The 20,711-nt window shown below is 45.1% G+C and overlaps 2 protein-coding genes across 3 annotated transcripts in view; one reads left to right on the forward strand and one right to left on the reverse strand.

The window, feature by feature from the left end:
- dglucy (D-glutamate cyclase) overlaps window positions 1-15,295 on the forward strand; it is a 99,952-nt gene extending 84,657 nt beyond the window's left edge. The window contains exons 13-14 of one of the 2 annotated variants that reach the window (XM_070879672.1): window positions 1,573-1,739; window positions 15,209-15,295. In XM_070879672.1, the coding sequence (XP_070735773.1) occupies window positions 1,573-1,731 (159 nt within the window). In that variant the 3' untranslated portion in view covers window positions 1,732-1,739; window positions 15,209-15,295. Of the gene's footprint in view, window positions 1-1,572; window positions 2,511-15,208 lie in introns of those variants that run through there. The other variant, XM_070879673.1, reaches the window with a different exon arrangement.
- LOC139262793 (ovarian cancer G-protein coupled receptor 1-like) lies at window positions 15,155-16,135 on the reverse strand. Its single transcript, XM_070877945.1, has one exon. The coding sequence runs from the start codon at window positions 16,133-16,135 to the stop codon at window positions 15,155-15,157; it is 981 nt and encodes a 326-aa protein (XP_070734046.1).
- Window positions 16,136-20,711: the final 4,576 nt, after the last annotated feature.

The raw sequence follows: 20,711 nt of genomic DNA on the forward strand, positions 1-20,711 counted from the left end.
GTCTAGATAGGGTGTGAATGGCGGAATAATGACCAGCTGCCATTAGAGACAAAGAGAAAAATAACATAAGATTGAGGGGGGGTGGGGGTGCGGGGGAGTAGAGAGCCAAAAATGGGCAGAGGTTATCTGAAATTGTTGAACTCGATGTTGAGTCCAGAAGGCTGTACAAAAGATGAGGTGCTGTTCTTCGAGCTTGCGATGAGCTTCATTGGAACAGTGTAGGAGGCCGAGGACGGAGATGTCGGAGTCCGACTGGAGCGGGGAATTAATGTGACAGGTGACCGGAAGGAAAGGGTGGGTGAGGAGTCTGGTTTGCCGCATGCTCTTTCCACTGCCTGCGCTTGTCTTCTGCATGCTCTCGGCGATGAGACTCGAGGTGCTCAGCGCCCTCCCGGATGTACTTCCTCCACTTTGGTCAGGGGCTCCCAGGTGTCAGTGGGGATGTTGCACTTTATCAGGGAGGCTTTGAGGGTGCCCTTGTAACATTTCCTCTGCCCACCTTTGGCTCATTTGCCGTGAAGGAGTTCCGAGTAGAGCGCTTGCTTAGGGCGTCTCGTGTCTGGCACGCGAACAATGTGGCCTGCCCAACGGAGCTGGTCGAGTGTGGTCAGTGCGTCAATGCTGGGGATGTTGGCAACCCATGTATCGTTGTGCTGAACCTACGCTGCACTCCCTCCAAGGCCAATATATCCTTCCTGAGGTGTGGTGCCCAGAACTGAACGCAGTTACTCCAGTAGATTGGGTTCTAACCAGAGCTTTATGTAACTGTAACATAACTTTTACTTTTTCGTATTCCGGCCCCCTTGAGATAAAGGCCATTAGCCTTTTTAATTATTTTTTGTACCCGTCGACTAGCTTTTAATGATAGGAACAGTATAGGTTAGTTGACCCTTTTGATTTATTTTATTCATCTCTTCCCTCAATGAAGCAGTTTCTCTTCAGTTCTCGGTAATATCTGGAAGACATCTTTTGTGTAATTGTAGGGGTGAAGCCATGTTCTACCATTGTGTTGTACAGACGTAGCAGCACGCTGGAGGTAGGAATGCATACTTGCTGACTCAATGCTCTATCCTTTTGTTTGGATTATAGTGAATGATACATTGAGTTACATCGAGTTTACAGCACAGCCCAACTGGTCTATGCTGGCGTTTATGCTCCACACGAGCATCCTCCCACCTCTTTTCATCAGCATAACCTTCTATTCCTTTCTCCCTCGCGTGTTTGTCTACCATTTCCTTAATTGCGTCAATGATATTTGCCTCAACCACTCCCTGTGGTAGCGAGTGCACATTATCACCACTCTCTGGATAAAGAAGTTTCTCCTGAATTCCCAATTGGATTTATTAGTGTATCATATATTTATGGCCTCCAGTTCTGGTCCCCCCCCTTCCCCCAACAAGTGGAAACATCTTCTCTACATCAACCCTATCGAACCCTTTCATAATCTTAAAGAGCTCGATCAGGTCACCTCTCAGCCTTCTCTTTTCCAGAGAAAAGAACCTCAGCCTGTTCAATATTTACTGATGTATATAACCTCTCAGCTCTGTGGTCAATCTTTTCATCTGTCCCCAGGAAGAAAAGCTGCTGGAGTTGCTGGTGAAACATGGAATACGAAGCGGGAAAACTGGGAATCTGGGCATGGAAGTAGATGGCTTGCTGTTCCATGACACGCACTCCACTATGATCAAACGGTTGTTGGAGATCGCACTCGGACAAGCCCGATCGAACTAGGTCACAACGTGAGCAATAAGGGAACCTTCAGTATAGAATTACAATCATTCTTGCCAAGCTGTTAACTGAAAAAGTTGTAGTTAGGTTTACCCTAACTAATCAATGTAATAATAATAACTTTTATTTATATAGCAATATAATTGTAATGATATTTGCACAACAGGTATGTTATAATGCAGTGTTGCATTTATTTTTTGATTTATGTCATGTTGAGGAAGGACATTCTTGTTATTGAGGGAGTGCAGCGAAGGTTCACCAGATTGATTCCCGGGATGGCGGGACTGACATATCAAGAAAGACTGGATCAACTGGGCTTGTATTCATTGGAGTTCAGAAGAATGAGAGGGGATCTCATGGAAACATTTAAAATTCTGACGGGTTTAGACAGGTTAGATGCAGGAAGAATGTTCCCAATGTTAGGGAAGTCCAGAACCAGGGGTCACAGTCTAAGGATAAGGGGTAAGCCATTTAGGACCGAGATGAGGAGAAACTTCTTCACCCAGGGAGTGGTGAATCTGTGGAATTCTCTACCACAGAAAGTTGTTGAGGCCATTCACTAAATATATTCAAAAAGGAGTTAGATGTAATCCTTACTACTAGGGGGATCAAGGGTTATGGCGAGAAAGCAGGAAGGGGGTACTGAAGTTGAATGGCGATGCAGGCTCGAAGGGCCGAATGGCCTACTCCTGCACCTATTTTATATGTTTCTATGTTTATGGCTGTGTTCTGCTTCAGTTTCACTTCAAGAAATAATACAACAAATATTTTTTTTCTACCCCACAAAACAGTTTATTCCAGTGTCTGTGTCAGTCATTTCTGAACTGTTCTTTAGATAATTCTGACATTTAAAAAGGAAGACTTGAAGAAAGACTTGCATTTCTATAGCGCCTTTCACGGCCACCAGAGGTCACGAAGCTCTTTACAGGCAATGAAGTACTTTTTAAAGTGTAGACACTGTTGTAATGTGAGAAATGTGGCAGCCAATATATGCACAGCAAGCTCCCAAAAACAGCAATGTGATAAAGACCAGATAATCTGTTTCAGTGATGTTGATTGAGGGATAAATATTGGCCAGGACACCGGGGATAATGCTCCTGCTCTTCTTCAAAATAGTCGCCACGGGATCTTTTACATCCACCTGAGAGGGCAGATGAGGCCTCGGTTTATCTTCTCAGCCGAAAGACGGCACCTCTTGCCGTCCCTTAGCACTGTACTGGAGTGTCAGCCTAGATTTTATGTGCTCAAGTCTTGAACCCACAACCTTCTGACTCAGAGGTGAGTGTGCTATCCACTGAGCCACAGCTGACACTGTAAAAGAAGATTGGATAAATAAAGGAAAAGCCCTAGGAAATATTATTATGCCTGGAATATTTTAGAACTTGGGTACAAGCTCTTTGTTTGAACCCCAAATGCTACCACAAGACATTGAGATTAAACACTGGAAAGATATATTTGGGATGCCCACCATACTCTTCTGATAGCCCGAATAGGTGGGAAAGCACCATATATGTCAGATTAAGTTTTAAAATCACATTTATTGTAATGTGTACATTTATACAGAAGCAAATTAAATCAGCATAATAAAATTAATATAGCACTTCACTTTCACTTTTACATTGTTTCTGAATCCTTTAACTGGATCTTGGATTGACATAATATGAAGTTTTCAGCTCCATGAAGTTCTACCTCAGAGCCATGTCATATAGCTCCAGTTCAGCTAGGTGAAATCAAAATATGGCCAAAATCTTGGTGTATTTATTTCGTTCTGAGCAGGGAATGTATATACAACTGTCAAACAAAATGGGTCAAAGACACAGTGTTTGCATTCCATGTTATTGAGCTGGCACCATCTGCACTATTCAGGAACTCCTAGTGCTGAAACCATATGCACTGAGAAAAGATTTGTCAAACAAAGGTTGGAAGTTCCTTGGCATTGCTCCCTTGCTACTGCCATAACTTCCCTGGACATGTGGCGGAAATCCTGTTTACACACAAGTGGAGTTTCCTCCAAACTTCCTGTGAAGTTACAAAGCGGAATGGGAGCACCTCCAAGGAAATTCTCGGCCAATCTTGTTTTCTTGATGGCTCCACTGATAGGTTTAACAACTATGTCTGCAAGCTTGCATTGTTTGATACTTGTCTGATGGAAGCCTACCATCACCACCAGGTTCCCCTCCAACTTACACACCATCCCAACTTGGAAATATATCGGCCGTTCCTTCATCATCGCTGGGTCAAAATCCTGGAACACCCTCGCTAATAGCACTGTGGGAGCACCTTCACCACACAGTTCAAGAAGTAGGCTCACCACCAACTTTTCAAGGACAATGAGGGATGGGCAATAAATGCTGGCCTTGCCAGTGACGCCCACATCCCGGAGTTTTATTAAAAAAAATAAGAAATGACCTTCAGAGCATTTGTAATTGGTTGTCTTTAGATCAAAAGCTAGTGGAGTACCCCAAAATTTCATAACAAGGAAAGAATTTCTTTTGCGTTTATCCACGTAGAGACTTCGAAGAGAAATACGAGTTTACTCTACTACCCACCTACACACACAACAAAGACAAAGGGACAAAGGAAATCTAAGAGTCACCAACTGTAATTTACATTGAAAAAAATCTGTTCCCATTAGCAGAAGGGTTGAGAACAGATTTAAGGTGTTTGGCAGAAGAACCAAAGGCGACATGAGGAAAAGCTTTTCTACGCAGCGAGTGGTTAGGATCTGGAATGCTCTGCCTGAAAGGGTGGTGGAGGCAGACTCAATCGTGGCTTTAGAAAGGGAATTGGATAAGTACCTGCAGGAAAGAAAGTTGCAGGGTTACAAGGAAAGAGAGGGGGAGTGGGACTAGCTGAAATGCTCTTGCAGAGAGCTGCCATGGGCTCGATGGGCCAAATGGGCTCGATGGGCCAAATGGCCTCCTTTTGTGCTGTAACCATTCTATGACCTAACCAGTTTAAATTAAAAGATCCATAATATAAAAGTGTTATAATTAGAAACCAGATGTTCTAATACAACCATATTCCTATCTAGCCCCAATTCTTATCTGAAGCTCTAATCCAATTCCTGTTCTCAGGAAAAATTCTAATCTATATCAATTAAGCTTTACCAGAAATTCAAATCCAATCGTAACCTGCCAAAAGTTCTAATCCAATCACAATCTTTACCAGAAATTCTAATCCAAAAACTTTAACAAAAGCTCATCACGTAGAGGGTGCAGAATATTCTGCAGGGTTGAAGGAAGTGAGCCAAAAGTTGTGGTACATGTCGCTACCAACGATATAGAAAGTGCAGGTATTGAGGTCCTGCAGTCAGACTTTTAGGAGCGAGGGAGGAAGTTAAAAAGTAGGACCTTGAAGGTAGTAATCTCTGGATTACTCCCAGTGCCATGTGCCAGCGAGAGTAGAAATAGGAAGATAGGGAGGATCAATGTGTGGCTTGATAGAAAGGAAAAGGAGGTGGGGTAGCATTGCTGGTTAAAGAGGAAATTAACGCAATAGTAAGGAAGGGCATTAGCTTGGATGATGTGGAATCTGTATGGGTAGAGCTGTGGAATACCAAAGGGCAGGAAATGCTATTGGGAGTTGTGTACAGACCACCAAACAGTAGTAGTGAGGTTGGGGACAGCATCAAACAAGAAATTAGGGATGCATGCAATAAGGGTACAACAGTTATCATGGGCAACTTTAATCTACATATAGATTTGGCTAACTAAACTGGTAGCAATACGGTGGAGGAGGATTTCCTGGATTGTGTTAGGGATGGTTTTCTAGACCACTGTCGAGGAACCAACGAGAGGGCTGGCCATCCTAGACTGGGTGATGTGTAATGAGAAAGAACTAATTATCAGCTTCTTGTGCGAGGCCCCTTGGGGAAGAATGACCATAATATGGTAGAATTCTTTACTAAAATGGAGAGTGGCACAGTTAATTCAGAGACTAGGGTCCTGAACTTAGGGAAACGTAACTTTGATGGTATGAGACGTGAATTGGCTGGAATAGACTGGCGAATTATACTTAAGGGGTTGACGGTAGATAGGCAATGGCAAACATTTAAAGATCACATGGATGAACTTCAACAATTGGACATCCCGGTCTGGAGTAAAAATAAAAAGGGGAAGGTGGCTAACAAGGGAAATTAAGAATAGTGTTAACTCCAAGGAAGTGGCATATAAATTGGCCAGAAAAAGCAGCAAACCTGAGGACTGGGAGAAATTTAGAATTCAGCAGAGGAGGACAAAGGGTTTAATTAGGAGGGGGAAAATAGAGTACGAGAGGAAGCTTGCAGGGAACAGAAAAACTGATTGCAAAAGCTTCTATAGATATGTGAAGAGAAAAAGATTAGTGAAGACGAACGTAGGTCCCTTGCAGTCAGAATCAGGTGAATTTATAATGGGAAACAAAGAAATGGCAGACCAATTGAACAAATACTTTGGTTCTGTCTTCACGAAGAAAGACACTAATAACCTTCTGGAAATACTAGGGGACAAAGGGTCTAGTGAGAAGGAGGAACTGAAGGTAATCCTTATTAGCCATGAAATTGTGTTAGGGAAATTGATGGGATTGAAGGCCGATAAATCCCCGGGGCCTGATAGTCTGCATCCCAGAGTACTTAAGGAAGTGGCCCCAGAAATAATGGATGCAGTGGTGATCATTTTCCAGCAGTCTATCGACTCTGGATCAGTTCCTATGGACTGGAGGGTAGCTAATGTAACACCACTTTTTAAGAAAGGAGGGAGAGAGAAAATGGGGAATTATAGACCAGTTAGCCTGACATCAGTGGTGGGGAAAATGTTAGAATCAATTGTTAAAAATGAAATAGCAGCGCATTTGGAAAGCAGTGACAGAATCGGTCCAAGTCGGCATGGATTTATGAAAGGGAAATCATGCTTGACAAATCTTCTAGAATTTTTTGAGGATGTAACTAGTAGAGTGGACAAGGGAGAACCAGTGGATGTGGTGTATTTGGACTTTCAAAAGGCTTTTGACAAGGTCCCACACAAGAGATTGGTGTGCAAAATTAAAGCACATGGTATTAGGGATAATGTATTGGCGTGGATAGAGAGCAAGTTGGCAGACAGGAAGCAGAGAATTGGGATAAACGGGTCCTTTTCAGAATGGCAGGCAGTGACTAGTGGAGTGCCGCAGAGCTCAGTGCTGGGAGCCCAGCTATTTACAATATACATCAATGATTTAGATGAAGGAATTGAGTGTAATATCTCCAAGTTTGCAGATGGCACTAAGCTGGGTGGTGGTGTGAGCTGCGAGGAGGATGCCAAGAGGCTGCAGAGTGACTTAGACTGGTTAGGTGAGTGGGCAAATGCATGGCAGATGCAGTATAATGTGGATAAATGTGAGGTTATCCACTTTGGTGGCAAAAACACGAAGGCAGAATATTATCTGAATGGCGGCAGATTAGGAAAAGGGGAAGTGCAATGAGACGTGGGTGTCTTGGTACATCAGTCATTAAAAGTTGTCATGCAGGTACAGCAGGCGGTAAAATAGGCAAATGGCATGTTGGCCTTCAAAGCTAGGGGATTTGAGTATAGGAGCAGGGAGGTCTTACTGCAGTTGTACAGGGCCTTGGTGAGGCCTCACCTGGAATATTGTGTTCAGTTTTGGTCTCCTAATCTGAGGAAGGATGTTCTTGGTATTGAGGGAGTGCAGCGAAGGTTCACCAGACTGATTCCCGGGATGGCAGGATTGACATATGAGGAGAGACTGGATGGACTGGGCCTGTATTCACTAGAGTTTAGAAGAATGAGAGGGGATCTCATAGAAACATATAAAATACTGACGGGACTGGACAGGTTCGATGCAGGAAGAATGTTCCCGATGTTGGGGAAGTCCAGAACCAGGGTACACAGTCTAAGGATAAGGGGTAAGCCATTTAGGACCGAGATGAGGAGAAACTTCTTCACTCAGAGAGTTGTTAACCTGTGGTATTCTCTACCGCAGAGAGTTGTTGATGCCAATTCGTTGGATATGTTCAAGAGGGAGTTAGATATGGCAATTACGGCTAAAGGGATCAAGGGTTATGGAGAGAAAGCAGGAAAGGGGTACTGAAGTGATGATCAGCCATGATCTTATCGAATGGTGGTGGAGGTTTGAAGGGCCGAATGGCCTACTCCTGCACCTATTTTCTGTGTTTGAGGCATGGTGCAGGAGGGCGGGCTTCAGATTGTTTGGGCATTGGGATCAGTTCTGGGGCAGGAGGTACCTATTCAACAGGGATGGGTTGCACCTCAACAGGACTGGGACCAATGCCCTTGAGGTGAGATTCTCTAGTGTGGTTGGGGAGGGTTTAAACTAAATTGGCAGTGTGGTGGACACTGGTATTTAGAAGTAGAAAAGAGGAATAAGGTGCGTACAAGAGTAAGAGTGTTGGATAGTACAGGAGAAGGAAGTAGTACCATATTAGATAGGAGCAGACTAAGAAGGACTACGAGGAATACAAAGACACATTCAGAATGCATGTATGTAAACAAACAAAGTGTGGTGAATAAGGTTGGTGAGCCACAAGCGCAATTAGCCGTGTGGAAATATGATGTAATGGAAATAATGGAATGTGGCTTAAAAATGGTGAGGACTGGGGGCTTACTATTCACAGATAGGGAAGGAAAAAAGGGAGGTGGGTTGGCAGTACTGATTAGCAAATACATTGTAGTGTTAGAAAGAGAGGATGCCCTTGAGGGGGCAAGGACAGAATCTATTTGGTTAGAGTTGAGAAGCAAAAATGGTATGATCACGCTGTTGGGTCTATTCTATAGGCCTCCAAATAGTGAGAGAGAAAGAAAGAGGTTGTGCAAGAACGATAGAGTGGTGACATTGGGGGACTTTAATTACCCAAATATCAATTGGAATCATGTTAGTATTAAGTATGGAAGAACTCCACAAGACTGAGTACTGTGAGCTAAAACTGACGTGACTGTAGTCTCTTTAATACAACTCCAGGGTGCCTAAGCAGCATGGCAGACAACCTTTTATACTCCCTTGCATGAGGTGTGCAGGTGACCCTTGGGCCTCCAACAATTGCGCCCTCTGGTGGCAAGTCTTACATAGTTACAATGTTTACATACATAACATCACTCCCCCCCCCCCCCCCCCCCCCCCGCCGCAAAGTCTTTGATACAAATTATTTACCAGTTGAGACGATCCGGGGCCCTACGCTCCCTGGTTGATCGTCTGAGATCAAACTCTGGCATGGGTGAGTTGGTCGGACCATTGCTGCACTGCGACGCTGCTGGTCTGACAGGACTGTTGGGAATGGTGGATTCATCCTCTTGATTGACAGCGAGGTCGATTGCTGGTTGGGTGTGTGTTGGTGGATCGATGATGGTGATGTCTTCAGGTTGTTCCTGGTTGTCGGTGAACCGCAGTTTGGTCTGATCCAACTGCTTTCTGCACGTTTGTCCATTACATAGTTTGACTATAAACACTCTATTCCCCTCCTTGGACAAGACAGTGTCAGCGACCCATTTAGGACCATGACCGTAATTAAGGACAAACACAGGGTCATTAACATCAATGTCACGCGAAACAGCCGCGCGATCGTGGTACATGTTTGGCCAGTGACGGCAGGTTTCCACATGATCATTTAGATCGGGGTGGATTAGGGAGAGCCTGGTTTTGAGTGCTCTCTTCATGAACAATTCTGTAGGGGGAGCCCCAGTGAGCGAATGGGGTCGCGTCCGGTAGCTGAGCAGAACCCGAGATAAACGGGTCTGCAAGGAGCCTTCCGTCACCTGTTTCAAGCTCTGTTTGATAGTTCGGACTGCCCGTTCCGCTTGACCATTGGATGCGGGCTTAAACGAGGCAGACTTGACATATTTGATGCCATTGCGGGTCATAAAGTCGTTGAATTCCAAGCTGGTGAAACACAGTCCATTGTCATTGAAAAGGACGTCGGGCAAGCCATGGGTGGCGAACATAGCCCGGAGGTGGCAGTGGATGTGCTGGATGAAATGATTACGCATTCAATCCATTTAGAGTAAGCGTCCACTACAACTAAAAACATCTTTCCGAGAAAGGGGCCAGCAAAATCTACATGGATCCTGGACCACAGTTTGGAGGGCCATGATCACAAACTCAGTGGAGCCTCCCTTGATGCATTGCTCAATTGTGAGCACATGTTGCACTGGTGTAATCATGACTCTAAGTCCGAGTCAATTCCGGGCCACCAAACATGCGACCTGGCTATAGCCTTCATCATGACTATGCCTGGGTGGGTATTGTGTAAATCATGTATAAATGTTTCCCTGCCTTTTTTTGGCAAAACCACACGATTACCCCGTAAGAGACAATCTGACTGGATGGACATTTCATCTTTGCGTCGGTGAAACGGCTTAATTTCATCTTGCATTTTCCCGGGAACGGCCGATCAGCTCCCATTGAGAACGCAACTTTTTACAACTGATAGCATAGGATCCTGGCTGGTCCAGGTCCTGATCTGGCGAGCAGTGACAGGTGACCCTTCGCTCTCAAAAGCATCCATGATCAGGAGCAATCTGCAGGCTGCGCCATTTCCACGCTGGTAGTGGGCAAAGGTAGCCGACTGAGAGCATCAGCACAGTTCTCCGTGCCTGGTCTGTGGCCTATCTTTGGATGCGGGTCGAAGCATTGGTGTTTATACCTTTGCTTTCTGAAAACAGCAAAATGAGCGGTTCGTGGTCGGTTTCAAGCTCAAACCGGTCCAAATAGGTATTGGTACATTTTCTTAACCCCATATACACATGCTAACGCATCTTTCGCGACTATACTGTAGTCTTTCAGCCTTAGACAGACTTCTAGACGCGTATGAAACCGGTTGAAGTTTACCCGATACATTGGTTTGCTGTAACACACAGCCGACCCTGTACAAAGATACATCACAAGCTAGCACTAATCATTTACACGGGTCATACAGTACAAGTAACTTATTAGACAAAAAAGTAGGTTTCTGGCCTTCTCAAAGGCTGTCTCTTGAGATTTACCCCAACCCAGTCGTCACCCTTACGTAGCAACGTGTGCAACGGTTCCAAAATAGTTGAGGAGTCCCAGGAACGAACACAGCTCCGTCACATTCTGTGGTCTGGGTGCATTCTTGATGGCCTCTGTCTTGGAGTCCGTGGGTCTAATGCCATGCCGCAATCTTTCTCCCCAAAAATTCGACCTCTAGCGCCAGGAAAACACACTTGGAGCATTTCAGCCTGAGTCCCACTCTGTCTAGTCAACTTAGAACCTCTTCCAGATTGTGCAGGTGTTCAGCGGTGTCATGACCGGTGATCAGGGTTGAAACACAAGGGTGCGCGGAACCGATTTCAGCAGAATCTCCATGTTCCTCTGGAAGCTGGCAGCAGCCGAGCGAATCCCAAAAGGGCACCTGTGGTATATAAACAGTCCTTTGTGCGTTTGATGCATGTCAATCTTTTCGAAGATTCAGCCAGCTCCTGTCATGTAGGCAGAGGTTCGGTCCAACTTGGTGAACGAGTTTCACCCCCCCCCCCCCCCCCCCACCCTGCTATCATTGCGAACAGGTCGTCCGCCTCGGCTAGCGGGTACTGGTCTTGTAACGAAACTCGGTTGATCGTTACCTTGTAGTCTCCACAGATTCTGACCGTGCCATCGCTTTTCAACACTGGAACAATTGGACTGGCCCACTCGTTGAACTTGACTGACGATATGGTTCCTTCTCGTCGAAGTCTGTCCAATTTGATCTCGACTTTCCCCCTCATCATATATGGAACCGCTCAAGCCTTGTAATGAACGGGCCTTGCATCGGGGATGAGATGGATCTGCACCTTGGCGCCTATGAAGTTGCCGATGCCTGGTTCAAATAGCAACGGAAACTTGCTCAACACTTGGGCGCACGAGGCATCATCCACTGAAGATTGTGTTTTGATGTCATCCCGGTTCCATCGAATCTTTCCCAGCCAGCTTCTGCCAAATAGCGCTGGGCCATCGCCTGGTACAATCCACAGTGATAACTCATGCACAGCTCCATCGTACGATACCTTAACTGCTGCACTGCCAATGACTGGTATGAGCTCTTTGGTGTCGGTGCGCAGCTTTGTCTGAATCGGGCTCAGTTTGGGCCTTTGTGTCATGTTGCCCCACAGTTTCTCAAAAGCCTTCTGGCTCATAATTCACTGACTCACCCCCGTGTCCAACTCCATTGATACCGGAATACTGTTCAATTTGACTTTCAGCATGATAGGAGGGCTCTTGGTGGTGAAGGTGTGTACCCCATACACTTTTTCCTCGGGTTGAGTTGCCTCTCTTGCATAGATCTTTGAAGGTGGCAGGGCATCTTGAGAGAATAGTTAACAAAGCATATGGGATCTTGGGCTTCATAAATAGAGGTATTGAGTACAAAAGCAGGATAGTTATGCTGAACTTTTATAAAGCTCTGGTTAGGCCACAACTGGAATATTGCGTCCAGTTCTGATCACCACATTTTAGGAAGGATGTGTAGCTCCTTTAGTGGGTACAAAGCAGATTTACCAGAATGATTCCAGAGTGAGGGATTTTAGCTACAAGGTTAGGTTGGAGAAGCTGGGGTTGTTCTCTTTGGAGCAAAGGAGGTTGAGGGGAGATTTTATACAGGTGTACAAGATTATGACAGGTTTGGATAAGCTAGACAGAGAAAGGCTGTTCCCATTAGCTGATGGCACAAGGACTAGGGGACACAGATTTAAGGTTTTGGGCAAGAGATACAGGGGGATATGAGGAAGAGCTTTTTTACACAGCGAGTGGTAATGACCTGGAATCCACTGCCGACAAGGGTGGTGGAAGCGGAGACGATCAATGATTTCTAAAGAAAATTGGACAGGCACTTGAAGGAAATAAACTTGCAGGGCTACGGGAATAGAGCGAGGGAATGGGACTGACTGGATTACTCAACAGAGAGCCTACATGGACTTGATGGGATGAATGGCCTCCTTCTGTACCGTAATCCTGCTATGACTCTAATCCAATCACAATCTAATCCAAAAACGTCACCAAAAGTTTTAATCCAATCCCAGTACTCCGAAACTCAAATCCAACCCAGATCTATACCAAAAATGATAATTCAATCTCAATTCTTCCTTGTGTGTCAACCATGGCTCAGTTGGTAGCACCCTCATCCCTGAATCAAAGGGTTATTGGTTCAAGTCCCACTCCAGAGACTGGAGCACAAAATCCAGGCTAACTCTCCAGTACAGTGCAGAGAGCGCTGCACTCTCAAAGATGCTGTTTTTCGGATGAGACATTAAAACCAAGGCCCCGTCTGCCCTCTCAGGTGGACGTAAAAGATCCCACGGTACTATTTGAAGAAGAGCAGGGGAGTTTTCCCCAGGTGTACTGGCCAATGTTTATCCCTAAATCAACATCACTAAAACAGATTATCTGGCCATTATCACAATGCTGTTTGTGGGAGCTTGCTGTGTACAAGTTGACTGCCGTGTTTCCTACATTACAACAGTGACTACACTTCAAAAGTACTTCATTGGCTGTAAAGCGCTTTGGGACATCCTGAGGTTGTGAAAGGCACTACATAAATGCAAGTCTTCCTTTCTTTCTTTAAAGCTTTAATCCAATCCCAGTCTTCACCAGAATCGCTAATCCTTACTGATAGTTGTAATGCAATCACAATCTTTACCAGAAAATCTACTGCAATTGTACTTTTTACCCAAAACTCTAATCTAATCCCATTGTTTATTCAAAGCTCAAATGCAATTATAAATCTTACTGAAATTGCAAGATCTTGATGGGATTGATGAAAATTGATGGGATTGAAGGCTGATAAATACGGGGCCTGATAGTCTGCATCCCAGAGCACTTAAGGAAGTGGCCCTAGAAATAGTGGATGCATTGGTGGTTATTTTCCAACAGTCTCTTGACTCTGGATCAGTTCCTTTGGACTGGAGGGTAGCTAATGTAATCCCACTTTTTAAAAAAGGAGGGAGAGAGAAAACAGGGAATTATAGACCGGTCAGCCTGACATTAGTGGTGGGGAAAATGTTGGAATCAATTATTAAAGATGTAATAGCAGCGCATTTGGAAAGCAGTGACAGGATCGGTCCAAGTCAGCATGGATTTATGAAAGGGAAATCATGCTTGACAAATCTGCTGGAATTTTTTGAGGATGTTTCCAGTAGAGTGGACAAGTAAGGTGTATTTGGACTTTCAAAAGACTTTTGACAAGGTCCCACATAAGAGATTGGTGTGCAAAATTAAAGCACATGGTATTGGGGTAATGTACTGACGTAGATAGAGAACTGGTTGGCAGAGAGGAAGCAGAGAGTAGGAATAAACTGGTCCTTTTCAGAACGGCAGGCAGTGACTAGTGGGGTACCGCAAGGTTCAGTGCTGGGACCCCAGCTATTTACAACATACATTAGTGATTTAGACGAAGGAATTGAATGTAATATCTCCAAGTTTGCAGATGACACTAAGCTGGGTGGCAGTGTGAGCTGTGAGGAGGATGCTAAGAGGCTGCAGGGTGACTTGGACAGGTTAGGTGAGTGGGCAATTACATGGCAGATGCAGTATAATGTGGATAAATGTGAGGCTATTCAACTTGATGCTAAAAACAGGAGGGCTGATTATTATCTGAAAGGTGACAGATTGGTAAAGGGTGAGGTGTAACGAGACTTGGGTGTCATGCTACATCAGTCATTGAAAGTTGACATACAGGTGCAGCAGGCGGTGAAGAAGGCAAATGGCACATTGGCCTTCATGGCGAGAGGATTCGCGTATAGGAGCAGGGAGGTATTACTACAGTTGTACAGGGCCTTGGTAAGGTCACACCTTGAATATTGTGTACAGTTTTGATCTCCTAATCTGAGGAAGGACATTCTTGCTATTGAGGGAGTGCAGCGAAGATTCACCAGACTGATTCCTGGGATGACAGGACTGACATATGAAGAAAGACTGGATCGACTAGGCTTGTATTCAATGGAATTTAGAAGAATAAGAGGGGATCTCATAGAAACATATAAAATTCTGATGGGATTGGACAGGTTAGATGCAGGATGAATGTTCCCGATGTTGGGCAAGTCCAGAACCAGGGGTCACAGTCTAAGGATAAGGGGTAAGCCATTTAGGACTGAGATGAGGAGAAACTTTTTCACTCAGAGAGTTGTGGGCATGTGGAATTCTCTACCACAGAAAGTTGTTGGGGCCAGTTCGTTAGATATATTCAAAAGGGAGTTAGATGTGGCCCTCATGGCTAAAGGGATCAAGGAGTATGGAGAGAAAGCAGGAATGGGGTACTGAAATGCATGATCAGCCATGATCATATTGAATGGTGGTACAGGATCGAAGGGCAGAATGGCCTACTCCTGCACCTATTTTCTATGTTTCTATGTTCCTGTGTCTATGTTAAAAATAAAAGGAGCACTTGCTTGTTTACGGCACATTGTAAGATGAAGCCCTCATTGTTTTCAAAGCTTTCGTGGTGTCCTCAACATGTAAAGTCAGTTTTATTCGTAACTGGTGATTTGTTCTTTATCTCCAGGGACTCAATTTCTTGTCTCTTTTGGCAGTGAAAGAGATTTCTAACAGGATCCAGGAACCTGGCTACCCAACCCTCTGAACTCTGAGATATAAAGCAGTACAAGACGGGGTCGGCCACACAGTTTAAACTCGTCAGTAGAAGCCCAAAATGGTAAATAGCAAAAATACTTTCAGCAAAGTCACAGCTGTGCTCAAATATGGTCCGCACCATCAGGAAAATATGATAGGGCGCAAAGCAAACCAGGAAAATTACGATTATACCCGACACCATTGTTATTATTTTTGATTTCCGATTTTCCCTGAGCCCACGGACTTTGCGGACAACCATCAACACTTTGTAGTAAGAGAAGACCAATAAAATAAAAGGGAGGAAGAACCCAACAGAAAGCCTGTAAATATTTAAATATCTGTCCTTTGGGCGCAGAGGGTAATGTTCGAAACACAAGGTGTCATTCTCATCATCTTTACTGAGAACCTTGGAGCCTAAGAAGAAAGTGCAGACGACTATCTCCTTGAGCCAGATGACAACACTGATGAGCACTGCAGCCTTCATGGTGTGCAGGGATTTAAAGTTCAGAGGGTAGGCTACAACGAAGAAGCGATTAATGGAGATGAAGCAGAGAAAGCCGATGCTGATGTAGATGTTCTGGTAGAGGAGCAGGCCGCTGAGCTTGCAGAGTTCCCGGGATAAGATCCAGTCATCGTGTTGCAGGATATACTGAACCCACAAGGGCAAGGAAATGAGGTACAATAGGTCGGAGATGGTCAGATTGCAGAGGTAGACACCCAGCTCATTCCCCTGTCTGATCTGCAGGTAGCTGTGATACAGGGACAGGAGATTGGTCGGGAGGCCGATGATGAAGACAAAGATGTAGATGGTGGGAAACAGGGTCTGGTGGATACTGTGGTCGATAGAACAGTTGGTCATCCTTCGATACAATACTGGAACTTTCTCGTCTAATAAATAAATGGCTTTTTAATGGTTCCTCAGCAACGAGCCTGTTTGTGGTTATGATAGTTTCCTGTTTAATTCTTCTTTATTGAAACCTGTCTCTCTAGGGGAAAAAGAGAAGTTATGAAACAATATAATCATAGAACATTACAGCACAGAAGGAGGACATTTGGCCCATCATGCCACTGCCAGCTCTCTGAATGAACCCTCCAATCTGTTCCATTCGCCTGCCCATTCCACATACCATTTCAGTATTTCTTTTTCAAATATTTATGTTTCTGGTAGGGCATTTGATAACAATCCTCTGCATTAATACTTCTCCCAAACTCTCCGGCTATGTAATTTTTTTCAATATTCAACAACAACTTGTATTTATATAGCGCCTTTAACGTGGGGAAATGTCTCAAGACGCTTCACAGGAGTATTATGAGATAAAAAATTTGACACCGAGCCGCATAAATAGAAATTAGGGCAGGTGACCAAAAGCTTGGTCAAAGAAGTAGGTTTTAAGGAGCATCTTGAAAGAGGAAAGAGAGGTAGAGAGGCAGAGAGGTTTAGACAGGGAGTTCCAGACCTTGGGGCCCAGGCAACAGAAAGCACGCCCACAATGGTTGAGCGATTATATCAGGGATGCTCAAGCGGCCAGAATTAGAGGAGCGCAGACATCTCGGGGGGGGGAGGTGGGGATTGTGGGGCTGGAAGAGATTGCAGAGATAGGCAGGGGTGAGACCATATGGGATTTGAAAACAAGGATGAGAATTTTGAAATCGAGGCGTTGCTTAACGGCAGCCAATGTAGGTCAGCGAGCACAGGGGTGATGGGTGAGCAGGACTTGGTGTGAGTTATTTGATCATTCTCAAATGTGGGTGTCGTCGGCAAAGCAATGCGCATCCCTAATTGCCCTTGAGAAGGTAGTGGTGAGCTGCCTTCTCGAACCGCTGCAGTTCATGTGACGAAAGCACTCCCACAGTGCTGTTAGGGAGGGAGTTCCAGGATTTTGACCCAGCCACGATGGTGTGACTTGGAGAGGAACTTGGAGGTGGTGGTGTTCCCATGCAGCTGCTGCCCTTGTCCTTCTAGGTGGTAGAGGTCGCGGGTTTGGGAGGTGCTGCCGAAGCCTCGGCATGTTGCTGCAGTGCATTCTGTAGCTTCTCCACACTGCAGCCACGGTGCACCAATTGTGGATGTATCAGCTAGTAGATGAGGTGCCAGATCAAGCAAACTGCCTTGTCATGGATAGTGCTGTACTTCTGTACTTCTGTTCGAGCTTTGGCTCATTCAAAGCTCTGCCGGTTGTACCCACTCCCATGCTGTGCTCCCACCCACCTATCACCCCTATCCTTGCCAAACTACATTCCCGACCCAGCCAGTCCCCCAACATCTCCAATTTAAAATTCTCATCCTTATAATTATATGTCTTCTTGGCCTCGCCCCTCTCAGTATTTTCCTCCAACCCTGCAACTCACCCACCCCCGCACCCCCACAAGTACTCTCCGTTCCTCCGACTCCAACCTCTCAAGCGCTCACTCCACCATTAGTAGCCATGCCTTCATCTATCAAGCCACACACTCTGGAATTCCTTCCCTAAAACCCTGTGCCTGACAGTTTTATTGATTTCAGTCGAGAATAAATCCAGGCAGAGTGCAAAACCCCAGTTGCACTCTATTGCGCCAGTTTCCCGATGGGAAGGGCTAGGTTAAAATTGCCTCAGTTATAGTTTACAAACTTCTTTAAAAAAAAAATACATTTTTAAAGTCACTCCACCGTTAATTTTCCACGTAATTTGTCTGCGCTCTGTCCTTTTGTGGTCGGCACTTGATTTCTTACCCTGGATCCCCGAGAATTATAAATATATATATAAAACAGACACCCACCAGTGAAACAATTCTGTTGTCTATTTTCTGCAGGGAGCTGGATCAGTCGCAGGACAATGTCCGTCTTGATTGAATTATGCGACTTGAAGATTGCAGACTGCTTTCCTTATGTTGCAGGTGGCTTTACTTGGGAGAGGTCTATCCACTCTGGTTGGAAACGCATTGCCTTCACAAGCCTTCAGAAGCGCTAATGGAAAATAAACAGCATAACCAGAAAACCCACATGATTATCAAAGAAATCAATATCTAAATCTTATCAGAGAAGATAAAAGATATCTACATGTAAACACACATCCTGTGTTCGTTCTGCAATATTCATGATGCTCCATTTGTGGTACCAGTACATGGAAATTCCTCTTAACACTTAAGCACTCGGCCCTTTAAGCCAAGGTGACTCCCAGACTCGTATGTCGCAACCTAGAAAATTATAAACAGCTACCAAGATAGAATGATAGAATCGTACAGCATAGAAGGAGGCCATTCGGCCCATAGAGTCTGTCCTGGCTTTTTCAGAAGTTTTCTCCTTCAAGTAGTTATCCAACTCCCTTTTCAGGCTACTATTGAATTTGTATTCAGCACCCTATTGGGCAGTGCATTTCAAATCCTAACCACTCGTTGTGTAACATTTTTTTTCCTCATCTTGCCTCCATTTTCTTTGTCAATCACCTTAAATCGGTGCCCTCTGCTTATCGACCCTTCAACCATTGGAAACGGTTTCTCGTCATTTACTCCATCTAAACCCGTTATGATTTTAACACCTCTATCAAATCTGCTGTTAGCCTTCTCTGCTTTAGGGACAACAACCCCAGTTTCTCCAGTTTATTCAGGTAACTGAAGTCCCTCATCCCTGGAACCATTCCAGTAAATCTCTTCTGCGCCCTCTCCAAAGCCTTCGCGGCCTTCCTAAAGTGCGGTGCCCAGAAGGGCACAGTACTCCAGCTGGGGCCGACCATCTTCAAGGAAAACCGGACTCATCCACTCCTTCACAACCAGCCCCCACCCCAGCCCCCACCTCACCATTCCCCCCACCCCTGCCTCCTGACAGGTCAAGAACAGACTTGTCATATGAAAACAAGGAGATGTACAAGCTTTGGAATGTAGCATTTATTCCGTTGTATTGGGGGGGAAAAAACACTTAAGTATATGAAAAGCAGATGGGGAAATGTACGTGTTGATGGTTCAGAATTGGTGCCTTTGGAGGAGCATCTGTGGGCTCCCCCCTGACCGCTCCCCCCCACCCCCCTCCTCTCACCCACCAGGATAATTTGGCAATTTTGACATTATAAAGTGATTTTGGTTTAATTGATGCACTTTCATTTTTCACAATTAAAAGACTTTATGGACTGGATTTTCGTGTTTTTGCGATTTCGCCCGTTTCTGGGCGCAAATCGCGGCAACATTTTTTTTGTAGCGCCGGGTTAGCGCTAGCGCCTGAGCGTGCAACTTGTGCCAAATGAAAGTTATCGCCGAGCTTTAGCGCCAACTCTGACGTTGTGCGCCGGAGCCGAAACTTCCGCCTCCCCAAAAACTTGGTCCTTTTGCGCATGCGCAATGTTTTTTTGTTATTTTCTTCCCGTGCTTCTGCTCAGTTGTCCGATCGCAAAAGCTAATGCAGGCAGGGAGCGACCGCGTGCATGCTTAGTACACCCATACACACAATTTGAATTTTGAATTTGATGATGGAGGATCTGAGACAGCGTGCCAGGAGATTTACACCAGAGGCAAACGAGGCTCTAGTTGGGGCTGAGTTCTGCGCATGCGCAATTTCTTTTTTTTTTTGACGCCAACGTCGTTTTTGGCACAATTGGGGGTCGTCCGCACATGCGCGGAACAGTTTGGGAGGAACAGGGAGTCGAAAGACAGAGAAGACAGTGAGAAGATTAGAGAGAGAGAGAGAGAGAGAGAAAACAGAAAGTACCAAAGACAAAGGACAAAGCAGGAAAAGTCAGTTTATAGATAGGTAGGTGAGAAGAGTGTGGAGAGAGAGTGTAAGAAAAAAAATTAATAATTGTGCAAGATTTATTAACGATCTTAAATAAAATCATGAGTCAGAAGAAACAGAGAAAAAAGGTGCAGGAGTATGTCATTCGGCCCTTCGAGCCTGCACCGCCATTCAATAACATCATGGCTGATCATTCCTTCAGTACCCCATTCCTGCTTTCACTCCATACCCCTTGATCCCCTTAACCGTAAGGGTCATATCTAACTGCCTCTTGAATATATCCAATGAATTGGCATCAACAACTCTCTGCAGCAGGGAATTCCACAGGTTAACAACTCTCTGAGTGAAGAAGTTTCTCCTCATCACAGTCCTAAATAGCCTACCCCTTATCCCAAGATTATGTCACCTGGTTCTGGACTTCCCCAACATCGAGAACATTCTTCCCGCATCTATCCTGTCCAGTCCGGTCAGAATCTTATACGTTTCTATGAGATCCCCTCTCCTCCTTCTAAACTCCAGTGAATAAAGGCCCAGTTGATCGAGTCTCTCCTCATATGACAGCCCAGCCATCCCTGGAATCAGTCTGGTGAACCTTCGCTGCACTCCCTCAATAGCAAGAACGTCCTTCCTCAGACGAGGAGACCAAAACTGAACACAATATTCCAGGTGAGGCCTCACTAAGGCCCTGTACAGCTGCATTAAGACCTCCCTGCTTCTATATTCAAATCCGCTAGCT

Source organism: Pristiophorus japonicus, chromosome 4 (assembly GCF_044704955.1).
Source record: "Pristiophorus japonicus isolate sPriJap1 chromosome 4, sPriJap1.hap1, whole genome shotgun sequence".
Classification (NCBI taxonomy): Eukaryota; Metazoa; Chordata; class Chondrichthyes; family Pristiophoridae; genus Pristiophorus; species Pristiophorus japonicus.

Bases quoted from the DNA above. Each gene is read 5' to 3' on its own strand.
- LOC139262793 (XM_070877945.1), bottom strand. From the start codon at position 16,135: ATGACCAACTGTTCTATCGACCACAGTATCCACCAGACCCTGTTTCCC.